Source organism: Tympanuchus pallidicinctus, unplaced genomic scaffold (assembly GCF_026119805.1).
Source record: "Tympanuchus pallidicinctus isolate F22 unplaced genomic scaffold, pur_lepc_1.0 scaffold1, whole genome shotgun sequence".
NCBI lineage: Eukaryota > Metazoa > Chordata > Aves > Galliformes > Phasianidae > Tympanuchus > Tympanuchus pallidicinctus.
The window spans coordinates 105959164-105979882 of record NW_026294618.1 but is presented as its reverse complement, the minus strand read 5'-3'; the positions used below and the strand labels follow the sequence as shown (position 1 = coordinate 105979882).

The following is a 20719-nucleotide window of genomic DNA, read 5'->3' as shown; positions in this document are numbered from 1 at the left end:
CACTGACATTTTTCAAGTGTATATTTTTGTGTTTGCACCACAGTGCTAAAAAGACGTGCTTGTGTAAGGTTTGGCTTTACTTCTCACTGCTGCTCTTTAGCATCTGCGTTGCTGTTGTGGCCCCATTTGTAACAGAACATTTTGGAATTTGGTTTAATTCCCTGTTGTTATTTGTTAGATTTAAATATCTTAACTGTTTATTATTTTTTGTGCATCTGTTGCAAACAAGGAAAGGTCCATGACTTTCTATGTTAGCGTTCTGTAGGAAGTGTTACAAATCCAGGTTAATTGTTCCTTTTTGGTGGGGGTTGTTGTGGGGAAATGAGAGTTACGAAACAAAATGAAGAGAGATGCATATGTTTTACTTCTTTTGCATGAAATGTAATGGAAATGATTGGAAAACTATTCATTCTCTCCTACGTGTGCCACCTCTTCAGCAGTGTGTAAGGAGAATATGTATTGTCTGAAGTGATTTCAGGCTATGCATATTTCATTTCATTTTTCTCATGCTGCTAACTTGAAATCTAGACTTCTGAATTTTTCAAGGAGTTAAAGTATTACAGCTTTCTTGTGAAAATACTTTTTCTGCCCTCACCTCACACTTGCCATTTGAAACTAGCTGCTCCTAAAAGTGTGGTTACTTTGCCCAGAAAATATTTGTTCCAAGCAAACAAAGCTTCACAGGAGTGTTTTGCCATGGTAGCTTTCTGCGCCGTTCCTATTTCATGGCTGACTTACAGCATGCAACCTTTTTTTCTTCTGTTTCTTTCTTTCTTTTTTTTCAATACAGATTTTTACCAGAATTTTGAGGAGTTTAAATCTTCCGGTGGGAAGTAACCAAGTTGTGGTTCCAAGATTCTTAACAAACGCTTATGATGTAGGACATGCAGTAATGTGGATCACAGCCATGATGGTTAGTAACTTTTTCATGAAGTATAACAAAAACTGTTAACACAAAGCTTTAAACAAGCAAGCATATGAAATAATGTTCTGTTCAGCTCACAGCAAAAGCGTTTTTTAGGCTAACTTTTGCCTAAGGATTGTTTAAAGGTAGATTGTTTCACTGTCTGCTTGGAATGCAGTTCCAAGGTTTATTTCATAGCTGCTGTCTGTGGCATTCTGGAAGAGCTAGCTATGAAGGCCACTGTGAATGTGTGCCTAAGACCTCCCTACCTATTAAATCATTCATTTTTAGAGTGAACCTCACCAGATCAGCTGGATCTTGCTAGTTAATGCTGAGTTGAGGGTTGCATATTTCATTCTGATATTTGAAATATGGCTGTGGTAAATGAGTACTCTCTTTTTCTTGAACTATTGTGTGTTATCTTTTCATTTTAACTTAGCCTGCGTAATAAAATTCTGTGCTTTGTTTTTCACAGGGTGGACCAAGTAAACTAGTACAGAAGCACTTGTCTGGGTTGTTCAATAGCATTGCTTCTTTTTACCATCCTTCAAATAATGGACGTTGGCTGGTGAGTTTTTGCATGTCAGAGCAATAACTTTGGTGTAAGCAAAGCAGAACTGTTGAATCAAACGTGTTGATGCATTATGTGCTCTAGTAGCCAGCTTGTCTGTTGGTTGTATCGTATTTTGAGGATTTAGTTTTCAGTTTGTCAATACTGTGATTCAAGTTATACTTTTATTCTCAAGCCAGGAGCACATTATACCCTTTCATGTTGCTGACCTACCATTTCTAAGCTAGCAAAACCTGGTTTTGTTTCACTGAAACAAAAATGCATTTTTAATGCATATCTAGTCTGGCAAAGCTTGACTTTTTTTGTAGTGTAGATGGTTTAGTCTTCTGCTAGAATACTTAAGAATACCCTTGTGAAAGCTGATAAAAGTACAGGTTAAAATGACAGAATTGGTCTAAGTTGTGTCAGAAGAGCTGACTTGTTCTAGCATAGGATGTTACTTGAGTGTGATTCCGCAGAGAATGCTCTCATGTGTCCTAATTAGTGGTAAGTAATCTTGGTTATTGACTGCATACCTTGAATGAGTTTCTCATAAAAAAAAAAAAAAAAAAAAACATTCTTTGCAGGTTATTTGTTAGTATTTTGGGAACTGAAATTTAATGATGTGAGGAGCCTTGCATTTTAGAGCTCTTCTGAATTTTCCTCTAGTGTAGCCATATAGCTTTGAAATACTTGCTGTGTTGGTCAGTTAGCACCTCAGCTTCTTATACTGCAGGGTGACTAACTAGCATTTCTCACGTATTTAACAGAACAAACTGATGAAACTACTTCAGAGGTTGCCCAGCAGTGTTGTCAGAAGGCTGCATCGTGAGCGCTACAAGAAGCCGACTTGGTTAACTCCTGTGCCTGATAGTCATAAACTTACTGATCAGGATGTTACAGACTTTGTAGAATGCATTATTCAGCCTGTTCTTCTGGCTATGTTTAGTAAAACTGGAAGCCTGGAGGCTGCCCAAGCCCTGCAGAACCTTGCCCTGATGCGTCCTGAGTTAGTAATTCCACCCGTACTTGAGAAGTAAGTATGAACTGTGTCAGCCTCCCTGTTCCCTTTCCAGCAGGTAAATACTCAAAAGCACTTACTGGATGACATGCGGTCTCCTTGCTGCAATGAATGCTTCCAGTGAGAGGTGTTGCTAAATTAAGCTTAATGAGCACTACTGAGCAGTCAGCCGAGGGGGAGGACGTGATTTTTTCTGGGTTTATTTTTTTAAACATCTGGTTAATGGAATATTTCTGGGAGCTGTCCATAGTTTGTGTCATGTAGGGCAGTCCCTCAGATTGTCTGCATTTCTGTTATCATTTTCTGAGAGATGGGGGTGAGTCAGCTTAAAAGGCAACTTTATAGTGTCTGTTTACCAGCCGTGTTGTGCTGCCTTGTCAGCTTTGTCTTAGAGCCAAATATGAGTGGTGATACTGCATGTTTGTGTAATGCTTCTGTTTTGTGTCAGGATGTGTGTGTTACGGATTGTTTAAAATTAGTGTCATTGCTTTTGACTTGGTAAGCAAATCACAGAAGTATGTGTCCGTATAAAGTAGTTGGTTTGTATGACTACTAATGCCTTGATGCCTGAAATTCCAAAGAACTAACTCCTTCCTGTCTTCAGTGGAAGCTTGCTTTCTAGGCTCTTGCCCTTGTTTTCCCCATGCAGTCCTTCATACTTTACCAGCTTGTGTTATAAAACCAGTGGAGAAATGAATTTGTATCGAAAAGAGCCATTCCTGAGTTCCATACCATACTGACTCAACTGTTTATGAAGTCTTGATTAATCTGCTTTTATATGAAAATATTTCAAGCATAACATTTCTAACAGGCACAGCAGTGAACATCAGTATTGGGTCTGACTACTGCTTCTATTTTGAGAGCAGACTGAACGTCTGCTCTGTAGATAGAGCTATCCCTGATAAGTTTGCCTTGGCTGCAATTGTGAATTCATTTTGTTGAGAAGATGTAGGTTCTTTATGCTTTGAGTGATGAAGGGCAGGGGTAGCACTATGACTCCTGTTTGAATGGTAGGTTATTGACAACCGTACAAAGTGTTACACAGTTTGCTGAGAAGTACCTACCGTAAAAATAAATAAATAAACTTAGAAATGCTGGTAACTTAACAGATTTTAAATTAAAATTGTAAATGCATTTCAATTTCTCTGTTCATAGGCAGTTGAGGCAGATTTTCTTGCATGCTACACAAACCTTACACTTTAATGTACACAGCTTCCATAGTGCTGCTGGCAGTAGAATGGTGAGAGTTCTGTAGTTAAGGACCACCTCCTCATTGCTAAACCACCTGCAGGAATTCATCCTTAAAACCCTAAAACAAGAAGAATGTAATAGCATTGAATCTAGGGCTACACAAAGTTACTAATTTCCACGCAGCAACTGCTAACAAATTACCTGATCCTGAAATTTTGAAAGAAACAGCTGTTAATATACAAATGTTAAGTCCATTGGGGAAAGATTACCAAAAGGACATTCTGAACTGTTGATTTCTTTAATCTTTTCTTGCAGAAGCTGTGTACCTTTTTGTAAAACAAACAAACAAAAGGACAAGACAAATTGTTCTTTTATTTTCTGTGATAAAACAATGATTTTCCTAATACGATTGCTCCTGCACCCTATAGAACATATCCTGCACTTGAGACACTGACAGAACCTCATCAGCTCACGGCCACTTTAAGCTGTGTAATCGGAGTAGCTCGTAGTCTGGTATCTGGTGGGAAGTGGTTTCCTGAAGGTCCAACACACATGCTACCTCTACTGATGAGAGCTTTGCCTGGAGTGGATCCAAATGACTTCAGCAAGTGCATGGTGAGTGTATCAACCTTACCTCTTCTTTGAATGTACTTAGCTAATTGCCTCGGTCTGAAAGCTTTTGTTACATTTGTATGAATGCAAGGAAAACGTGTATTTCCAGAAATTCTTTGCATGATTTTGTTCCTGGCACAACACTGCTTGCAAAGATGTGATAATAAAGCTTCTAACTTGAGATAATGCCTTTGGCTTGTTGGACTGCCACGTGAATCTTTGACACCAGACTGTGATAAGCATTGTTCTCATTTTTTGGGCAGCTCTAAAAATAGGTGTTCCAAATTTGGTAGCAAATACAGAGAACCTTTTATTTATTGCTAGGTTTCATAAAGTCACGTCCCAGAAGCCCATGTTGTGAGGGCTTCATTTTCCTTGACTACTCAAAAAATTTTAACATCAGCCTTTTTACCTTCAAAATCCAACAGAAAAGTGTTATTTTACCAGAAAATAGTTTTCTTTGTGTAGTTACAACTTCAGTTAGTTTTTCAACCCAAAATCAGAAAAAATTAGGTGACGTTTTGGACTGAAAGAATTGATCTGTAGAATTTTTTTAATGTAATGATTTGTTTTAGCTGCCATACTTTAATTGGGAAAGCTTTTTAATGTGTAGAATACAGCATTTATTAAAGAGCTGTTTGCAACTCTCAACAGATTACATTCCAGTTTATTGCAACATTTTCTACTTTGGTGCCTTTAGTAGATTGTTCGTCTGTGTTGCAAGAAAGGGATGATCTCTCAGAGGTAAGAGCACTGTGCAGTTGTAAAAATGAAACCATAACTTACAGACTTCAGCATAATTTCTAGTCTAATTGTGTTCAGAAGTGTAGTGTGTTTGCTGCAGTCTTTTTATGGGTGTGAGCTACGTTACACAAAAAATGTTCTGCACAAACTTTATATTTTTGTTGCATTTGCTTCTAGTCAGTGTGGTGGAGCTGATAGCAGAGTTGTTTTAAGATACACACCTTTAACATGCCTTTAAGGGCTGTTTCCCTACAATGGGAAACTATTGCAAAATACTTGTACTCTTGAAGTGTTCCTGTATTTAGATTTCTCTTTTCTGATTAGGATGCTATTGCTGTCTCTTCAGATCTTTCCTAATCTCCTGTGTTGAAGAGATAACATCATTACACAGGGAGCACCTTTTCTTTTTTAACTTTGCTGCCTCTCCTTTATTAGACTTGGTCTCCCTGCCGGTTTTCCAGGAGTGTTTTTAATGCTTTGTCCTTTTTCTTCTGCACATAACAAAAAAATAAGGAGGGAATGGGAAATAATTTTTGTATTCTATTCTTTCTATTCTGATTTTCACTAGATTTTTGATTCCACTTTTGATAGAAATAATTTGTGTCCAGCATGTTCTGAATGTGGCAGCACCAGTATCCACTATCATGGTTGGAACTGCCACATGGAAAATTTGGTCTACTGTTTAGGAGACTTCATGTAGCACTGAGAGCAGCTAATAGCTACAGGTTTTGAATGGCCAGAGTGCTACTGGAATGTTAATTTCCTTGCCCTGAGGCTGCAGCACTCCAGAGCTGACAGTGGAGTTTGTATGATGAATGTGTAATGCAGATACGGCAGCAAAGACCACGGCCACAGTTGGCACTCACTGATAGGCTGCTAGAAAGGAAGATCAGTAGTAAAGGCTGAAGGTTGTATCCATAGAGATGAACCCCTTTTCACCTTGAGAGGCTATTCTGGCCAAATATCAAGGCCAGAATGCTCGATTGAGCAGTGCAAAGTATATGTAGTAATTGTTTTCATGTACTCAAAGCTATCCAAACTCTGTTTGGTTGGAGATGTAGTCTGTGTCACATAAAATTTGAATGTGCTTTTGAAGCAGTTGATAAAGGGTATCTTTATATTATGTTTTCCTAAGAAAAGCCAACCTTCTGTGTTCTTTTGGCATTGGAAAATTGTAGGTGGAAAGAGAGCTGTGCTCTGCAACAGCAGAATTTGAAGATTTTGTGCTACAGTTTATGGATAGGTAAGTATGCTAAAGATAGGTGAAAGCCTGGCATTAAGAACTTAATACAAATTCCCAGTGCCAATTAACTAAAATTGTACTTACTGTACTTACTGCATTTCTTTAGGTGTTTTGGACTTATAGAGAGCAGCACGCTGGAACAGACCCGAGAAGAGACTGAAACAGAGAAAATGACTCATCTAGAGAGTCTAGTTGAATTAGGTCTGTCTTCTACCTTCAGTACAATCCTTACTCAGTGTTCAAAAGATATATTTAAGGTATGTAAAACATGGCACTTTCTGTAGAACTTTGAGTCTTAATTTTCTGTTGTGAATTGCTAGTGAGTTCAGATTCTTCCTGTGTTATCCTGTTAGGATCTCATGCATTTTAACCAAGGAAGGGGTTAGGAGAATTTGGGACTTCACATGAATTTGCTTTGTGATTTTATATGCATCAGTACAGAGTTCTGAGCATCAGGAGGTGCTCTTTTTGTAGCCAGTGATAATTGCTAGAGTTCTTTCTTACAGCTTTATCACTTTGTTGTTTTAGGCAGGGATTTCCAAGTCTTTGGATGTTAATGCTGACTTACCCAGTTCCTGCTTTCCTCTTTTCTCCAATCTCCCTCGTCTTCCACTGAGCAGAAGAAGCAGTTCAGGGAGCCATGTGGCTAATGAGATCAGAAAAACAATTTGTATTAAAATCTCTCAGGGCTGGTGTGGGGAATCCATAGTGTTACACAGGTGGATTCTTTCCTTGTTGTTTGGGGGTAACACACTTTATTCTGTTTATATTTTGTAAATATTTTGAGATGCTGATGGTACATTTTGAGTCATTGCTTTGGATACACAGGTATCATTTTGGTTGGAATCTTGCAAATGCAGATTCTTCCTTTTTCCTTACTGCATGTTATTATTTTAGTAGTGAACAACCTACATGTATGCTAACTACTAAAATAGTCCATTCCTTATTTATTTGTTAAATAAGGGATGCCTTGGCTTTATTTCACTTTTGCATGAGAAATAACAGTTTCCATGTAGGCAGATTGCGTCTTATCCAGGGAAAGCTGCTTTCCTATATAGTTTCTCAGAAGTATCCCCAAGCTTTGATCAGTCAGCTCAGTGTATCTCACCTCCTTTTTTAAGGTGAACATTTTAGATGTCTTTCCATCCTAAAGCTGGATTTCCCTTTGTGTCATCAATTGCAGCACTGTGTGTTTTTAAACTTGGAGAGGACCCAGGGGAAAGAATTCGAACCTTCCCATAACTGAATGGACTTTAGTGACAGTGGATCATGACATGTTATTTTTCATGAGTATAGTAAATACAAAGGTGGGAAAAGCCATGGAAGTCAGCAAACTAGCAAACTACTTTGATTAACCTTCTTATCATTGCTGCTTTTGTAGCAGCATTTATGTTATAGCTCAAGGCAGTAAGTATGCAGATAGGCATAGGTGCACATAAACGGAGTCAAATGTACTGATACCATTTAAGATTCTTTTTTCCTGTGCAGTTAATTCACACACAGCTTTCTATCCTTTCTATTCTCTAGAGTAATTAAATTGAGTGGTTAAGTTTTACTCAGCTCCAGGCATTGTACAGAACTGATTTGTCTTCTCTGTTCTGATTTCTAATGTGAATCATGTCTGCTATCATATATTTAAAAAAACTGTTATATACAGATGCTGCCTTCTATGTTTCTAAGATGAAATTTCTAACATTTCTAAGACGAAATGTTTTGTTTTTGTTGTTTTTTTTTAAAAAAAAAAAGCACTTGAAGAGCTGACCTCTGTCCTTTTCTGTTAATTTTAGGTTGCCTTGGAGAAGGTTTTCAACTTTGCCATTTCAAATATATTTGAGACAAGAGTTGCAGGTCGAATGGTTGCAGATATGTGTCGAGCTGCAGTAAAAGTGAGAGAGGATGCTCTTATTTCACTCTTATTTCACTTATTTCTAGTTTTAATTTAAAAAAAAAAAAAGAAAACCAAGAAGTCCATACTGCTTTGTTACGTGAAATCTTTTATATCTTAAAAATACAGGAGGCTCTTAATATCTTAAAATTAAAAGGTTGTATTTAGCAGTATTTTCTTAATTGCTTTTAATGAGTGTTTAAAAATCATAGAATCATAGAATTGTTTGGGTTGCAAGGGACCTCAAGGATCATCAAATTCCAACCCCCCTGCCAAACCTGGGCCACCACCATCCAGATCTGGTACTGGACCAGACTGCCTGAAGTCGTATGGAACTCTAGATTGAATTGTTGTTAATTTGAGAATAGCCTGTGTTTCTTAGTAACAGTATTAGAAGGTTTGTGTCAGTGTCAACACTGAATTTGTGATGCATCTTTTTAAAAAAAACTATTTGTAATGGCTATTCATAATGCTGTTTCCAGTGCCGTCCAGAGGAATCCTTGAAACTGTTTGTACCGCATTGCTGCAATGTTATAACTCACCTCACAGTCAGTAAGTTTTTAATATTTTTAATATTACACTTACTTTGCTGTGGATTGACTTTTGTTAAGCATGAAAATAATATTTAGAATTTCCATGGCTATTCATCATTTCGTCTCAATAATGGAAAATTATTTCTGTTCATTATTTCTTAGGGAAAAAAACAAGTGCTTGAGTAATTTCTTGGCAGAAATCTCTGCAGTGAAAAGAGCACATTTATTTATTTAATGTTTGGAGACTTTGAATTGTTAAGTGATTTCCTCAAAGTATTCAAGATCTTAAATAAGTAAATTTCGGTTGAATGGGGGTGAAATATTAGTTGGAAGTTAGCCATAGAGGGCTTGTGAGTAAATTTTTGGAGCACAGGCATCTGTTCTATAATTTCACTGGCTTGCAAAACCTGCCTGCAGCGTGGTTACAGCAGTGCTGTTCGTTTGTTCCTCTAGATGATGACGTGTTACGTGATGAAGAGCTAGATAAGGAGCTACTTTGGAATCTTCAGCTTTTGTCAGAGGTAGTGTAAAGAATACTCTCACTGAGCATGTATGCAGTTGAACCTTATTTGATGCCTCTGAAAGAGCAACAAAACTGAATACTGATGTTAAACGTAAATGTTTTATGAATGGCATTGCATAACTTCTCTAAATGGGGTGTAGGTAGATGTCATTAGAAGGAAATAACTATGGGGGCTGTACATGGAATAAGATTAAAGCACTTATTACAAACAGTTATCAAGGAGTAGAGAAAGGGGGGTCAATTTAGGGAAACGTGTATTGTGGTGAAGGTAAATGTCTTAAAGTGCATCTCAATATGTATAAACAATGCTAGAAAACTTTGAACAAGATCAAGGGGATCTTGTTCTTGTATGTTACTTTTCCAACAGTAGAAGCGTTAGTTTGTGTGCTAGTTGTGTATTAAATCCAAATTTTGTGCGATGTGCTGAATGAAATGTGGTACAGGATCAGTTGAGTGGTGTAATCATCTCTGTAGTCCTCCAGAATATCATCTGCTGTATTTACTTTTCTAACGTTTGTCTTTCCTGTTAGATCACTCGAGTGGATGGAAAGAAGTTGCTGCCATACAGGGAGCAGCTTGGGAAGATTCTGCAGCGAACCCTACATTTAACCTGTAAGCAGGGTTACATTCTGTCTTGTAACCTACTGCATCATCTTCTTCGTTCTGCTACACTTATCTACCCCACAGAGTACTGCAGTGTGCCAGGTGGCTTTGACAAGCCTCTTTCTGAATACTTTCCTATCAAGGCAAGGATTTTCATTTATTTAGGATTAGAGGATTTGACTTTCTTTTTAAAAAACAATCATACACAATATTAATTGTTTTAATTTGGAGATTTCTGAACGTAGGTAGCAGCAATGGAAAGTGTAATTGAAAGATGCTTTAAGCTTTTAAATGTGTAGAGCAAATATCAAGTTTCTTAAAATTATTGTTAGCAAAAAATGAATACTGACTTGTTTTGAGTAATTATATAGCATGACATGTTTTATGATGTGTGTGTGTCTTACAATGATTGCATGACTACAATAAGGTACAGCAAAAGTTGTCTGCTCATGTTTCTTAATCTTGTAATTATATGATGCCTTCAGTTGAGACCTAGCTATCTTGAAATGCAGTGTTAAGGTTGCAAGAGAGTTTTGCTGTTCACTAAAATATCCAGTCAGAGAAAGCATTACAGCACTGGAACAAACTTAATCTTTTACCTGCTATATGGCCTTTTCTTTTTCCTTTTCACATTACTTGATAAATGTTATCATTAGATACAGCAAGTAATGTTGGAGACATGCAAAAAAGGAGTGTAAATAAATCACTGCAAAACTGTTGCCAAAAAGGAGATATGGTGTTTTTTCAGAATTTGCAATAATGTTTTGGAATTTGAATCTGGCCAAAGAAACAAGAAAGTTTTACTTCAGTTACACCTTAACAGTCCTTTGCCTTTTAGTCCTTCCAGATATGTGTTATGTTCCAGGTGTATGCAGACAGTATATTAGGTTTGGGATTACTATGTTGTTTTTTCCTGAAGTTCTCTGAATATAGCAAGTTCTTTGCAGTAATGTTAAGTGGTTTTCTAAAGGTTTGGGTTTTTGTTTTTTTGTTTTTTTTTTTTAAGATTTGTATCGTTTGTTTGATTAATATGAGATGTCTTTATTTAATATAGGACTGGGGTAAACCAGGTGACCTGTGGAACTTGGACATCCAGTGGCACGTTCCTTCATCTGAAGAAATAAACTTTGCTTTTTATTTGTTGGACACTTTTCTTCAACCTGAGCTCACCAAACTAGAGCACTATGCAACTGGAAAACTAGAAATGTCCAGGTCAGTGGTAATACCTGATACAGAGGGAATGCCTTTAGCCACTCATGTCTTCAAGTGGTTGCTGCCAGCTGTACTAGCACTACAGACCTTAAGGAGCAAAATGCTGCAATGTTAGAATGTTTTAGGATATTCCAAGTATCTTTCCCAGGTTTTTAACTTTTCAAAGTGCATAAAGTTGGAAGTGCATTTCATGAAATTGATAACAGATGATAACAGATTATTTTGAACAGAAAAACTTTAAAAAAAAAAAAAAAAATCTGAGGACTCTTTATATTGTTGCAGAGGAATGGATGTTTTTGATACATACCCTAAATTATGACTCTTAAATTTTAGTCAGCAAGAAAGTTTTTCCTCTGCACTCTCTATTGTTACTTTAGTATAACTGTTTGTCTTTCCTGAGGTATGAAATGGGGTGCAGAACCAATTTGGCTTGCAAATCTTTTTGGTGCTCCCCTTCCTACAGTTGAAAGGATGGAGTGCATAGAGTGGTCCTGCAGAAAGTGGCAGTGTGGTAACTCAGGAGGTAAAGGAGTGTCACTGCGTGAGCAGAGGCAAGATTATTATTAGCCAATGTTGTTAAACTTTGTTAGCGTGAAACCATGGCTCTGAAGGGTAGTTTCCTAACCACAAGACAGTCATGGGTTTATTACATGCTAAAGCATTTACAAGTTTCAAATAGCTGAAGCTTTTTACAGTCCTCTCAAGAAATCTTTTTCTTGTATTAAATCCTCCTAGCCTTGATATAGCTAAATTTAGGTGTTCATACTTCATCAGCTGTTCATTGTTCAACATCGTATCTCATACAGTACAGTGCTGCCCTACGTGTAGCACAGTGTATCAGGCTCCTAACTATATGTTTCTGTCCTAGCAGGGTCCCACACTGCTTTATTCCTGAAAAAGGCAATACGTGCTTGACAAATCAGTGCCACCTAATTGCAATTGTAATTTATACTTAGGCTAAAGGAAGAAAGTGTATGTCTCCCATATAGGTCTCTAGCTTATTTGCATATGTTGTTGTTTTCTTTGTTTTGCTTTCTTCTGTTTCTGTTTGGCACCTTGTATGTAAAGCAGCTCGTTTATAACAGAATTGGGCTTTGAATTGGTCAGGGCTCTGCTGTGCTACCTAAAGAAATAAATGATGATGATCAGGGCCATTTAGCTGAGTGTTTGAATTGCAAATTACAGTGGAATACGAGATAGTAGCTGCAGGAATAGAGAATGCATTAAGTGGCTGAGGATGTAATGAGTGTGAATAAACGAGGATGCCAGATAAAACTGCTGGTGCTTTAAATGGCACTGTTTCAATAAGTAGCATTTTTGTTGATTCTTACATCATAAATTTTATATCTCATGAAATTCTTCCCAACAATAGCACTAACAAAACACACTAACTGCAGAACAGACAGCTTTACCCCAAACAATAATTTTTTTGGAGTATTTTGTTTGTCTGTTTTGAAGTTAGTGCGTCTCATTATCCTTAAGTTTCCTCTTGCAGACTTCAAAAGCTCCCCATGAGTGTTGATGGTAAATAATAGAATCTGATTACAGAAAGCAAGCAGTGCTTAAAAAGACTCTGTTATGAAACATCACAAAACATATGGTTTATCTTCTGTATATTCTGAAGTATTTCACAAGACAGTTACAGTAATCAGCTTTTCTTTTTTTTAAGAGATGACGTGCAGCAGTGTCTTGCCATAGTGCATAACTGCTTGATTGGGTCTGGGAATATTCTGCCTCCTCTGAAAGGAGAAAGGATAGCTCACCTGTAAGTACATTTTATTTATCTATCACAAATGTTTTTAGCATATTATGGTATTACTTCATATTTTTTCAGTATTTTCTTACTGCCATTGACACCCAGCTGCTTCTAGTGACTGTTTTTAACCCATGCCAGTGTGTAAAGGTGCAGAAACTTAAAATATGAGTTGCAGAAGCAATGGAGTGCTTAAAACATGAAATAACGTTAAATCTTTTCCTGTGCAAGGCTGTGCAAATGTTTTTAAATGGTAGGTGACAGCATTGTATTGCTGATGCAGTTTTATATGAAGGAAATGGAAGCTGGGTATATATTTGTATGGTTTTTCTCCTCCAGAGGACGCCTGCCATCTCTAATAATCTCCCTGAACAAACACACATTCTGAACTTAGCTTCTTTCTGGCTGTTTTCTTATCTTAAAGTAGGAAGTAAATCCTGTTCAAATGCTCCTACCCTTGTGGAATGTAATAAGAACTCCAGCAAAGATGCCTGAGTGAATTTTCATTTGGGAAGCAACAAGAGCAATGCTTGTTGCTTTATAGTAGTTTGGGCTTTGAATAGACTCGTTTCATAGATTGCTGCTTAAGTATTGGCTTGTTTGAGAAACTGCGTTGAAATATGAATACTGAATTTGATCTCACTATTTGTGTATTTATATATCATGTTTTGAAACATGAAACATGGCTTACAGCGAGGTCTTTGTTTGGTGATTGGAAATGCACTTCTGAGATGTTTTGGTTTTTGGCTCAAGTTTTGACTGCTCGAAGTCTAAAAGAACTTTGGCAAGATTCTGATGTGTTACTTTGGGTGCTGAGCTGCTGTGAGCTCCTTGCAAAAGGGAGAGTTCTCTTTTGAGAGTATCTAAGAGCATGTGTTACGCTGGAGTGCTGTGCAGAGGCCGTTACCGTTGGCTATATGAAACAAAGGAATCTAAGTAATCTTTTAGTTAAAGAGACAGTGCAGGGTACTTAGCCTGATTTAGAATATCTTCTAGAAGAAGGCCACCTGAAGGGCACTGCAGTTATTGGCTGTTCTTGTACCAGTAATACGATGTGGGACCCATGTCAGCATCACTGCTTGGTTCAGTCAGTCCTTAACTTGGGACCATGTCTGTGGTTTCATTCTTGGTCTGGGTTGTTTAGGATCATCCTTTGGTATTTTTGGGTGGGAGCTGTGAACTCTTAGTGTACAGGTTAAGACAAACATCTTATAAATGTTTTGAATGGAAGATCTGCTTCGTTCTGTTATCTGTGCTTCCTTACTGAATACATACAATTTATACAACAGCATGTATATACAACACAATTTATACAGCAGCAGAAATCAATCTGTGACTAAAGAAATGGAAATCTTATTTTTCTTAAATCTTAATTTTGACATGTAATAATTTATTCTACTTAATGACTGTAGAGCTTGAGAATCCTTCATTATTTGTACTCTGAACAGGCTTTCTACTTACTGATGAAATAATAGGTTTTGCAGCCACTTACATTTACATTGAGGCTTTTGGAAACCATACTTACAGCAGTGTATCTTTTCAATCTTTATACAGGGCTATGGATTTTCCCCACTGAAATTGAGTGAATTTTGAGTATCCTTCAGTTCTTTTTATGTGTGATTTGAATAATTTGAATTATCACATATTTATATATATATATATATATATATACATACATATAACAAATATATATATAATATGGGAAATCTGAGGGAAATAGAGTGGATATGTGCACAGATAATTATTTTTTGACTTCTTAAGGTGGATTGAATACTTCAGGAGATCCCATCACTGTTTTACAGACTTCCTATCAAATACACGTTAGCTCCCTGTAAGTTTATTCTGTATATTTGGAAGGAGCAGTTACAAAGATCAGTATCGATTAAACATCTTGAGAGGCTGGGTGATCCATCTGGGGCAAATGGTGATGATGATTCTATGATTTTATGCAATTTTGTTCATTTTGAAGGTGCTTCTTATGAAATGTATGTCTCAGTGGATTACTGTAAGTAAGTGGGCATCACAGAATGGTGCCAAGATGGAATGTGTGCTCTTCAGGGCCTCAGTCTTTTCTCTTCCTTCCCTAGGAAATCCCTGGGATATTTGTAGGGAAGAAGACCTCTTCTTATTAAAAAGCAATATTAAACAGGCTGCTTTCTGTGCCATGTGTTCACATTCTGCAAGAAAGATTAGAAGCCAGCTGTATATAGCAAGTTCAGCAAAAGCACCTCCTTTAGAATAGAGAGGGTTTCATTTTAGTTATGGTTGTTTTATGAGCTCTTGGGATGTTTTTTGTTAAGATAGCAGTTGCATACAGTAGCAGCAGGCTTGGGAATGTACATGAAGCACTGATTTGAAACCAAAGGATGTTTGTTGTCAGTGGTTAATTCAATTACACAGAGTGCCTGTTTTAAGTACTGAGTGGGCACAGTAGCTAACACTGGTGCTGGTAATATTCGCTGTCCTCATGTGGCAGTGTAGGAATATTTTAAATGCAAGTGTTGCTTAAATAATAATAAAAAATCAGTAGTTGTAGCCTCCATTGGTGTGCAGAGTGCTCCTTCTGCCCAGATGCTCTTTTCCTTTAGTGTTTTGTGGTTTGACAAACGTCTATCGCCCAAGTATTTGCAAACCCTGTTCTGGGGGTCTGTTTGCAGCCTTGTGCAGGGGACCATGGGGAAGGCAGTGGCAGGAGTGAAGAGGGAAGGAGAAGAGATATTATTTCAATATGTTTAATTGTTTGTTTGTTTATAAAGCTAAAACATACTGATACCTTTTGGCCTTCATGCATAGGTATGTTTTGTTAAAGGACATCCAGTTAGTAAGAGGGAAATAAATAGCTGCTATATTACAGCTGTCTCAGCCTTACTATTGCTGGTGTTTGTAAGCAGCTTTCATATATTTTAATTGGTTTAATTTGCTAATTAATTTAACTGACTTAGTCATAACAGTGTGTGCGGTATGGAGCAAGATGACTGAAGTGAATGAGGAGCTAATTGGTGTTTTTCTTTCATTTAAGTAACTCAGAAAGCTAATTACAGAAATTTTATATTGACCGTTTGTCACAGATGCCACAGCGTGGCTGAATGCTCGTTTCCTTACTGGTTGGTGTAATCAACCTGTGGTGTAGCACAGAATTCTCATGAGGGGTTTGGTTTTGTTTTTTTAAAGGTAAATTTCAATTTGTAGTATTACATCAACGAGGCAGTCCTCAGGAGGGCTGAGAGGCACTGCTTGGTCACTGTGCTGCTAGAAGCAGTCAGTCTGCCTTCCTGTCCTGAACCTTGAAAAAACAAATTGCAGCCACAAATACAGGCTGCTTCCCACTGACACTGAAGCCTTTTCCTGCTGGGAGGTTGTTGTTGCTGTCATTCTTTTGAAGTTGTTTTACAGTAGGAAAACATCTACTGGAAATGCAGGACCTCTCTAGTAATGTGTGGAAAGAAGCCCAATGCGTTTTCCTGCCATCGTACTGTTAACCTGGGATTCTTTTGTTTGATCACAGAGGTTGTATTACAGTTATTTTCCTAGAAGGATGTTGATTAATGTTCATTTGTTACACTGCTCGCTTCTGGAATGAAAAGTTTTGTGTGGAAAGTCATTTGATCCATTTCTAGAGATTTGCTCCCTGACACTGAGCACCTGAGAGCACTCAATTTCAGAATATTATTGTTCTTTAATATTGCTCCTTGTTAAGAAGAGCCTTTGTCTTGTATCCCTACCAACTTGTGTCGGTTGGGAATGGATTTGCTTCTTGAATAGTTAACATACAAAGCTTTTCTGTTTCTATTTTCTTCATGTTAAAAAGCTTTGTTTTCTTTATTTACATTGCTTGATAAATGCTAGCTGAATATTTCAAACCCGTTGTTTATCTCCAAGTATGCACGTTGGCTCAAGTCTTCTTGAGTCTCCTGCCAATCTAGGTTAATGTTTTCATACTGATTTATCAGTTTCCCTTTTTAAAAACATTTTGACTGGAAGCCTCTGAACAGGAAAAGCAGTGGGTTTGGTACTGAATGCACTTGGTGGACCCAGAAGCACTTGGCCTGTGTGTATGTGTGCTCAGGTTGCTATGAAGGGTTAAGAGTGATTGCTTTATTTAGAGAACTTGAGCTCAAATGGTTTGGATTTCATAATGCTCCGGCATTTTCTGAGACCAAACAGTAGGTAGTTTGTATGATTTTCCTCTCTCCCCCACATTTTTGCCCAACTTTGTGAGCCAAATTCCCCTGCTTTTTTCTATAATTTATGGAAATAATTTACATCTTTCTGAAAATAACCATCAGAGCTTAACTACAAAATACCTCATGCTATTTTAAAAGGCAAAGGGAAGAAAAGAATTGAGGAGGCTGCAAGGAGCAATCCCTTCTGATAGCAGGAGGTTTTGATGCAGCTGGTCAGAGTTGCAGTGAATTAACCTGTCATGGGTGTAGAAAAATGGCATGCACTTTTTTCCATGCTGGCAGAAGCACAGTGTGATGCTGCCTGCTGTGCAGTGTGTAGGCACTCCTAATGCTTCTGTGCAAGTAGTCTACCCTTTTCCCTAAGGGTCTGCAGTAACTGACAATAATGTCAATGGTTTTTTTTCTGTTGTAATGACTGTAATGGTGTGCAAGTAGAGATTTTTCCAGATGCAAGGAAGATAATGCCTTTAGAGGTTGAAAAATCTTTCACTGATGTTTGGTTGAGTTCCTGTTTGCTTCCCATTCTTGCTGCCTGCGTATTAACCAGGTGATCCTCAGCGGCTGCTTTAGGGATGCAGAAACAGAGTTAGTCAAGGGACTTTATCACCACCTCTTAGGTTCAGCTTGGTTAGTTAGATGGAACAGGCTGCCCAGGGAGGTGGTGCAGTCAGTGTCCCTTGAGGTTTTTAAGAAGAGGGTAGGTGTTGCACTGAGAGACCTGGTTTAGTGGGCATGGTGATGGTGGGTTGGTGGTTGGACTGGATGATCTCAGAGGTCTTTTCCAACCTCAGTGATTGTGGTGCAGTGTGAAATTGGTTCCATGAAGCGATGCTGAAAAGTTTTGTTTCTGAGAAGGTGGATCTTACTGCTGAAGTCTTGCTGAGGAAGATGCCTACAGACACTTGAATAAAATGCTCAGTGAAATGTCTGGAAGCTGTATAAACACTGCACATCAGTTGTTAGCAGATGAGGATGCTTCTGGATTTGCACTGTAGCGAATAAGGGAATGAATTCCTCAAAGTTCTGCTTAGTTGGAATGTTTCTTCTAGCCGTAGTTGTGGACACTCTTTGCCCTTAAGCTTTCTTGGCAATTTGTATTGATACGAAATGAAGCGTTGTGTTACTTGTGCACTGCATGAAGTATTGCAGTGAGAATCTTGCTATGGGTATTGACTGTGTGGTTATGGAAAACACATTGTTTCCTTTTGTTTGTCCCAGGCAAAGCCATAAGCTTTCTCTGACCAGGAGTTGAAATGCAGAGTATGGCGGCATGGATCTTTTTAGTTGGCCAACTAGAAAACTGTTGCATTTTCAATGAGGAATTTTCACCCTCCTAGCAGCCCTGCAGAAACGAATGGCTCTGCGTGTGGAACGATGTCACGGCTTGTGGGAGCGGTCCCAGGCTGGGTCAGGATTGCAGTGCTCTGTGTTGACTTGCTCCTGGTCTGCTGCTGCTGGCTTCTACCTGGAGGGCACAGAGATCCTGGAGCATTGTTTTGCTTGGTTTTAAATGCTGGATATTTGGCTAGCTGGCAAAGAACTGCTGCAGGACAGCTCAAAAAACTGCAGTCTCTGAAGACCAGCAGAGGGAAACCTGTTAAATCACACTTGAACTTTCCTTGCTGTCTCATGGATAGAAAAGCCAAACGTGAACTTAATTCTTATCAGGGAGAAGTGTTCAAATGTAAAAATGTATTAAAATGCTTGAGAAAAACATGCTGCTATGAGCTTGAGCTTGTTTACCTATCAGCATATCCAGCATACTGTACAAATAACTACTTACTGTCTCTCTGCCTGAGATTATTAATTTAGCTGTTAGGTTTCTTTTAAGAAGTATTTGTGGTGGGAAGGTTCGCTTTTTCTTCCATCCCTCCTTTAAGATATTAATCTTGGGACTGTCACTTTCTTGTGTCTTGAGAGCTGAGAAATCTGTTTATATAATCTCTGGTTTCAAGGTTTTTCTTGAGATTTGCACCCCTCTATCAAATCAGTATAGTAATTGCAGCAGTCGTGTTTGTAATGAGTTGCTTTTTTATATAAATATAAATAATTTATAATTACATATATATGTTAATAATTACATAATAATTACATATATATAAATATAAAACAGGTTTATAATAAACCTGTTTTCTACTTCTGACAGGTAGAATTTTTCAGTTGCCTGAAAGCTTCTCTTAGTACCTGGTAGGGAGTGCTCAGATGTAGAACCAGGTGTTTCTGATGTGTTATTTAGCATTTGCAATAGGAGTAGATTCGCATTGCATCGCTTTGTTTTCTGTGATGGTACTGCTGATGCAATTTTGGTGAAAAATTTCTTTTTTATAGGGATTACTTGCTGAAACTGTTTAATATTACAGTGGTACTTTTTACTCCTGACTTTCTTTCCAAAGCACATTAGAATAGTTTGTTGTTAAAAGCCTAAATTTGTTCATAGTAATACAGTAAGGAGAAAAAAGGTAGTTAACATGCCCTACGCTTTCTTTTCTTATTTCATTTGCATTCATTAGCATAACTTGATGTGTGAATTTGTATTTTATGGTGGCTATATATGAAGTAAATAAGGTTCAAAAATATACTTTAAAAAAAGACCAAAATTTTGGAAAAAGTATGGTTGTTTTGTTTATTTTTTTCATAGTTTATGAACTTGAAGTAACAAGTTTAGTTCCTGTAGATTATGGGAACCAAAGTCAGAAGAGCTCCATCAACTTAATCTGCCAGGAAAGGATCTTGCTTCAGTCTTTTGCCATTCAGCAGTCAAATTCTTCGGGCCTTCCTATCCTAAGCTGGCTAGCAGCCTTGCTTGTTATGACAACTGTGATCATAGATTTGACAGATACTGAGTTGCTGATAAATGAGAAATCAAGATCGGTGGTTCTGAGTATCCTTACAGTGTACTTGTCTCTGATGCAGTCTGACACATTAGTAGAGTTTCCTAATAACTGTTAGAGAACTAGGGTGAACACTTAGTGAACCCGAACCTTTTTGGCACTACCAACATGAAATTTTGCTTGTTAAAATTAACCAAATGTCACTAAAGTTCTTGTAGTTGGTGATTTCTGTACTGTGTAGTAATATTTGGTTTGTTTTCACACAGGGTACCAAGTCTGGTATCTTTGGAAGAGACGAAACTGTACACAGGTGTTGAATATGGTAAGTAGAAACTAATTCTGCTCAGACAGGCTCGAAGTGTTGTGTTGTTTTCCCATCTCTACTCACCTGTGAAAGCTGTAGATTCTTCTTGAAAGCATAGTTTTGATTATTCTCTGTATTAAAGAGCTTTCTTGGGCCAACATGGGATATTTGTGCATGCTCCATTTTATCTTCAGCTATGGCAAAGACACAGATATGAAATAAACACTGGAGTATTGGAGGCTTCTGTGGTTCATTCACAAAAGGAACGTTGCTATTAAAATAGTTGCTAGTCATTGGCATGGTGGAAGGAGGCATCACATAGTTTTCCCTTCTGCCTTTCTAGTACATTTGGAGACTGAGTAAACTGCTCGAAGATCAAAGGGTCAGTCACACAATCTGGGCACTTAATAGTCATACTTCAGTGGTAAAGGATTGTTTGAGTCCAATTCTTTAGAGTCTGAAACATCAAAGTTGACAGAGTAGCTTTGTCCTCGGGCTTCATTGTGTTCTTCACTGTCTTCCAAGTAGGAAAGTTTAAGTGAGAGCTGGAGGCACAGTAACTGCTGTTCAGATGATTGATTGTAGTTGCTTTGACACTTGTAAAATCTGGTCAGTTAATTTACAAG

General features: G+C 37.8%; 1 protein-coding gene across 2 annotated transcripts in view; it reads left to right on the top strand.

The window, feature by feature from the left end:
- Nucleotides 1–20719, top strand: part of PSME4 (proteasome activator subunit 4) — a 63977-nt gene that overhangs the window by 19552 nt on the left and 23706 nt on the right. For both annotated transcript variants that reach the window (XM_052679890.1, XM_052679881.1), the window contains 14 exons: nucleotides 791–913; nucleotides 1380–1472; nucleotides 2225–2490; nucleotides 4095–4281; nucleotides 4933–5022; nucleotides 6201–6265; nucleotides 6372–6522; nucleotides 8053–8151; nucleotides 8633–8702; nucleotides 9137–9204; nucleotides 9737–9952; nucleotides 10864–11021; nucleotides 12691–12786; nucleotides 20056–20111. In XM_052679890.1, coding sequence (XP_052535850.1) covers nucleotides 791–913; nucleotides 1380–1472; nucleotides 2225–2490; nucleotides 4095–4281; nucleotides 4933–5022; nucleotides 6201–6265; nucleotides 6372–6522; nucleotides 8053–8151; nucleotides 8633–8702; nucleotides 9137–9204; nucleotides 9737–9952; nucleotides 10864–11021; nucleotides 12691–12786; nucleotides 20056–20111 — 1738 coding nt within the window. The remainder of the gene's footprint in view (nucleotides 1–790; nucleotides 914–1379; nucleotides 1473–2224; nucleotides 2491–4094; nucleotides 4282–4932; nucleotides 5023–6200; nucleotides 6266–6371; nucleotides 6523–8052; nucleotides 8152–8632; nucleotides 8703–9136; nucleotides 9205–9736; nucleotides 9953–10863; nucleotides 11022–12690; nucleotides 12787–20055; nucleotides 20112–20719) is intronic.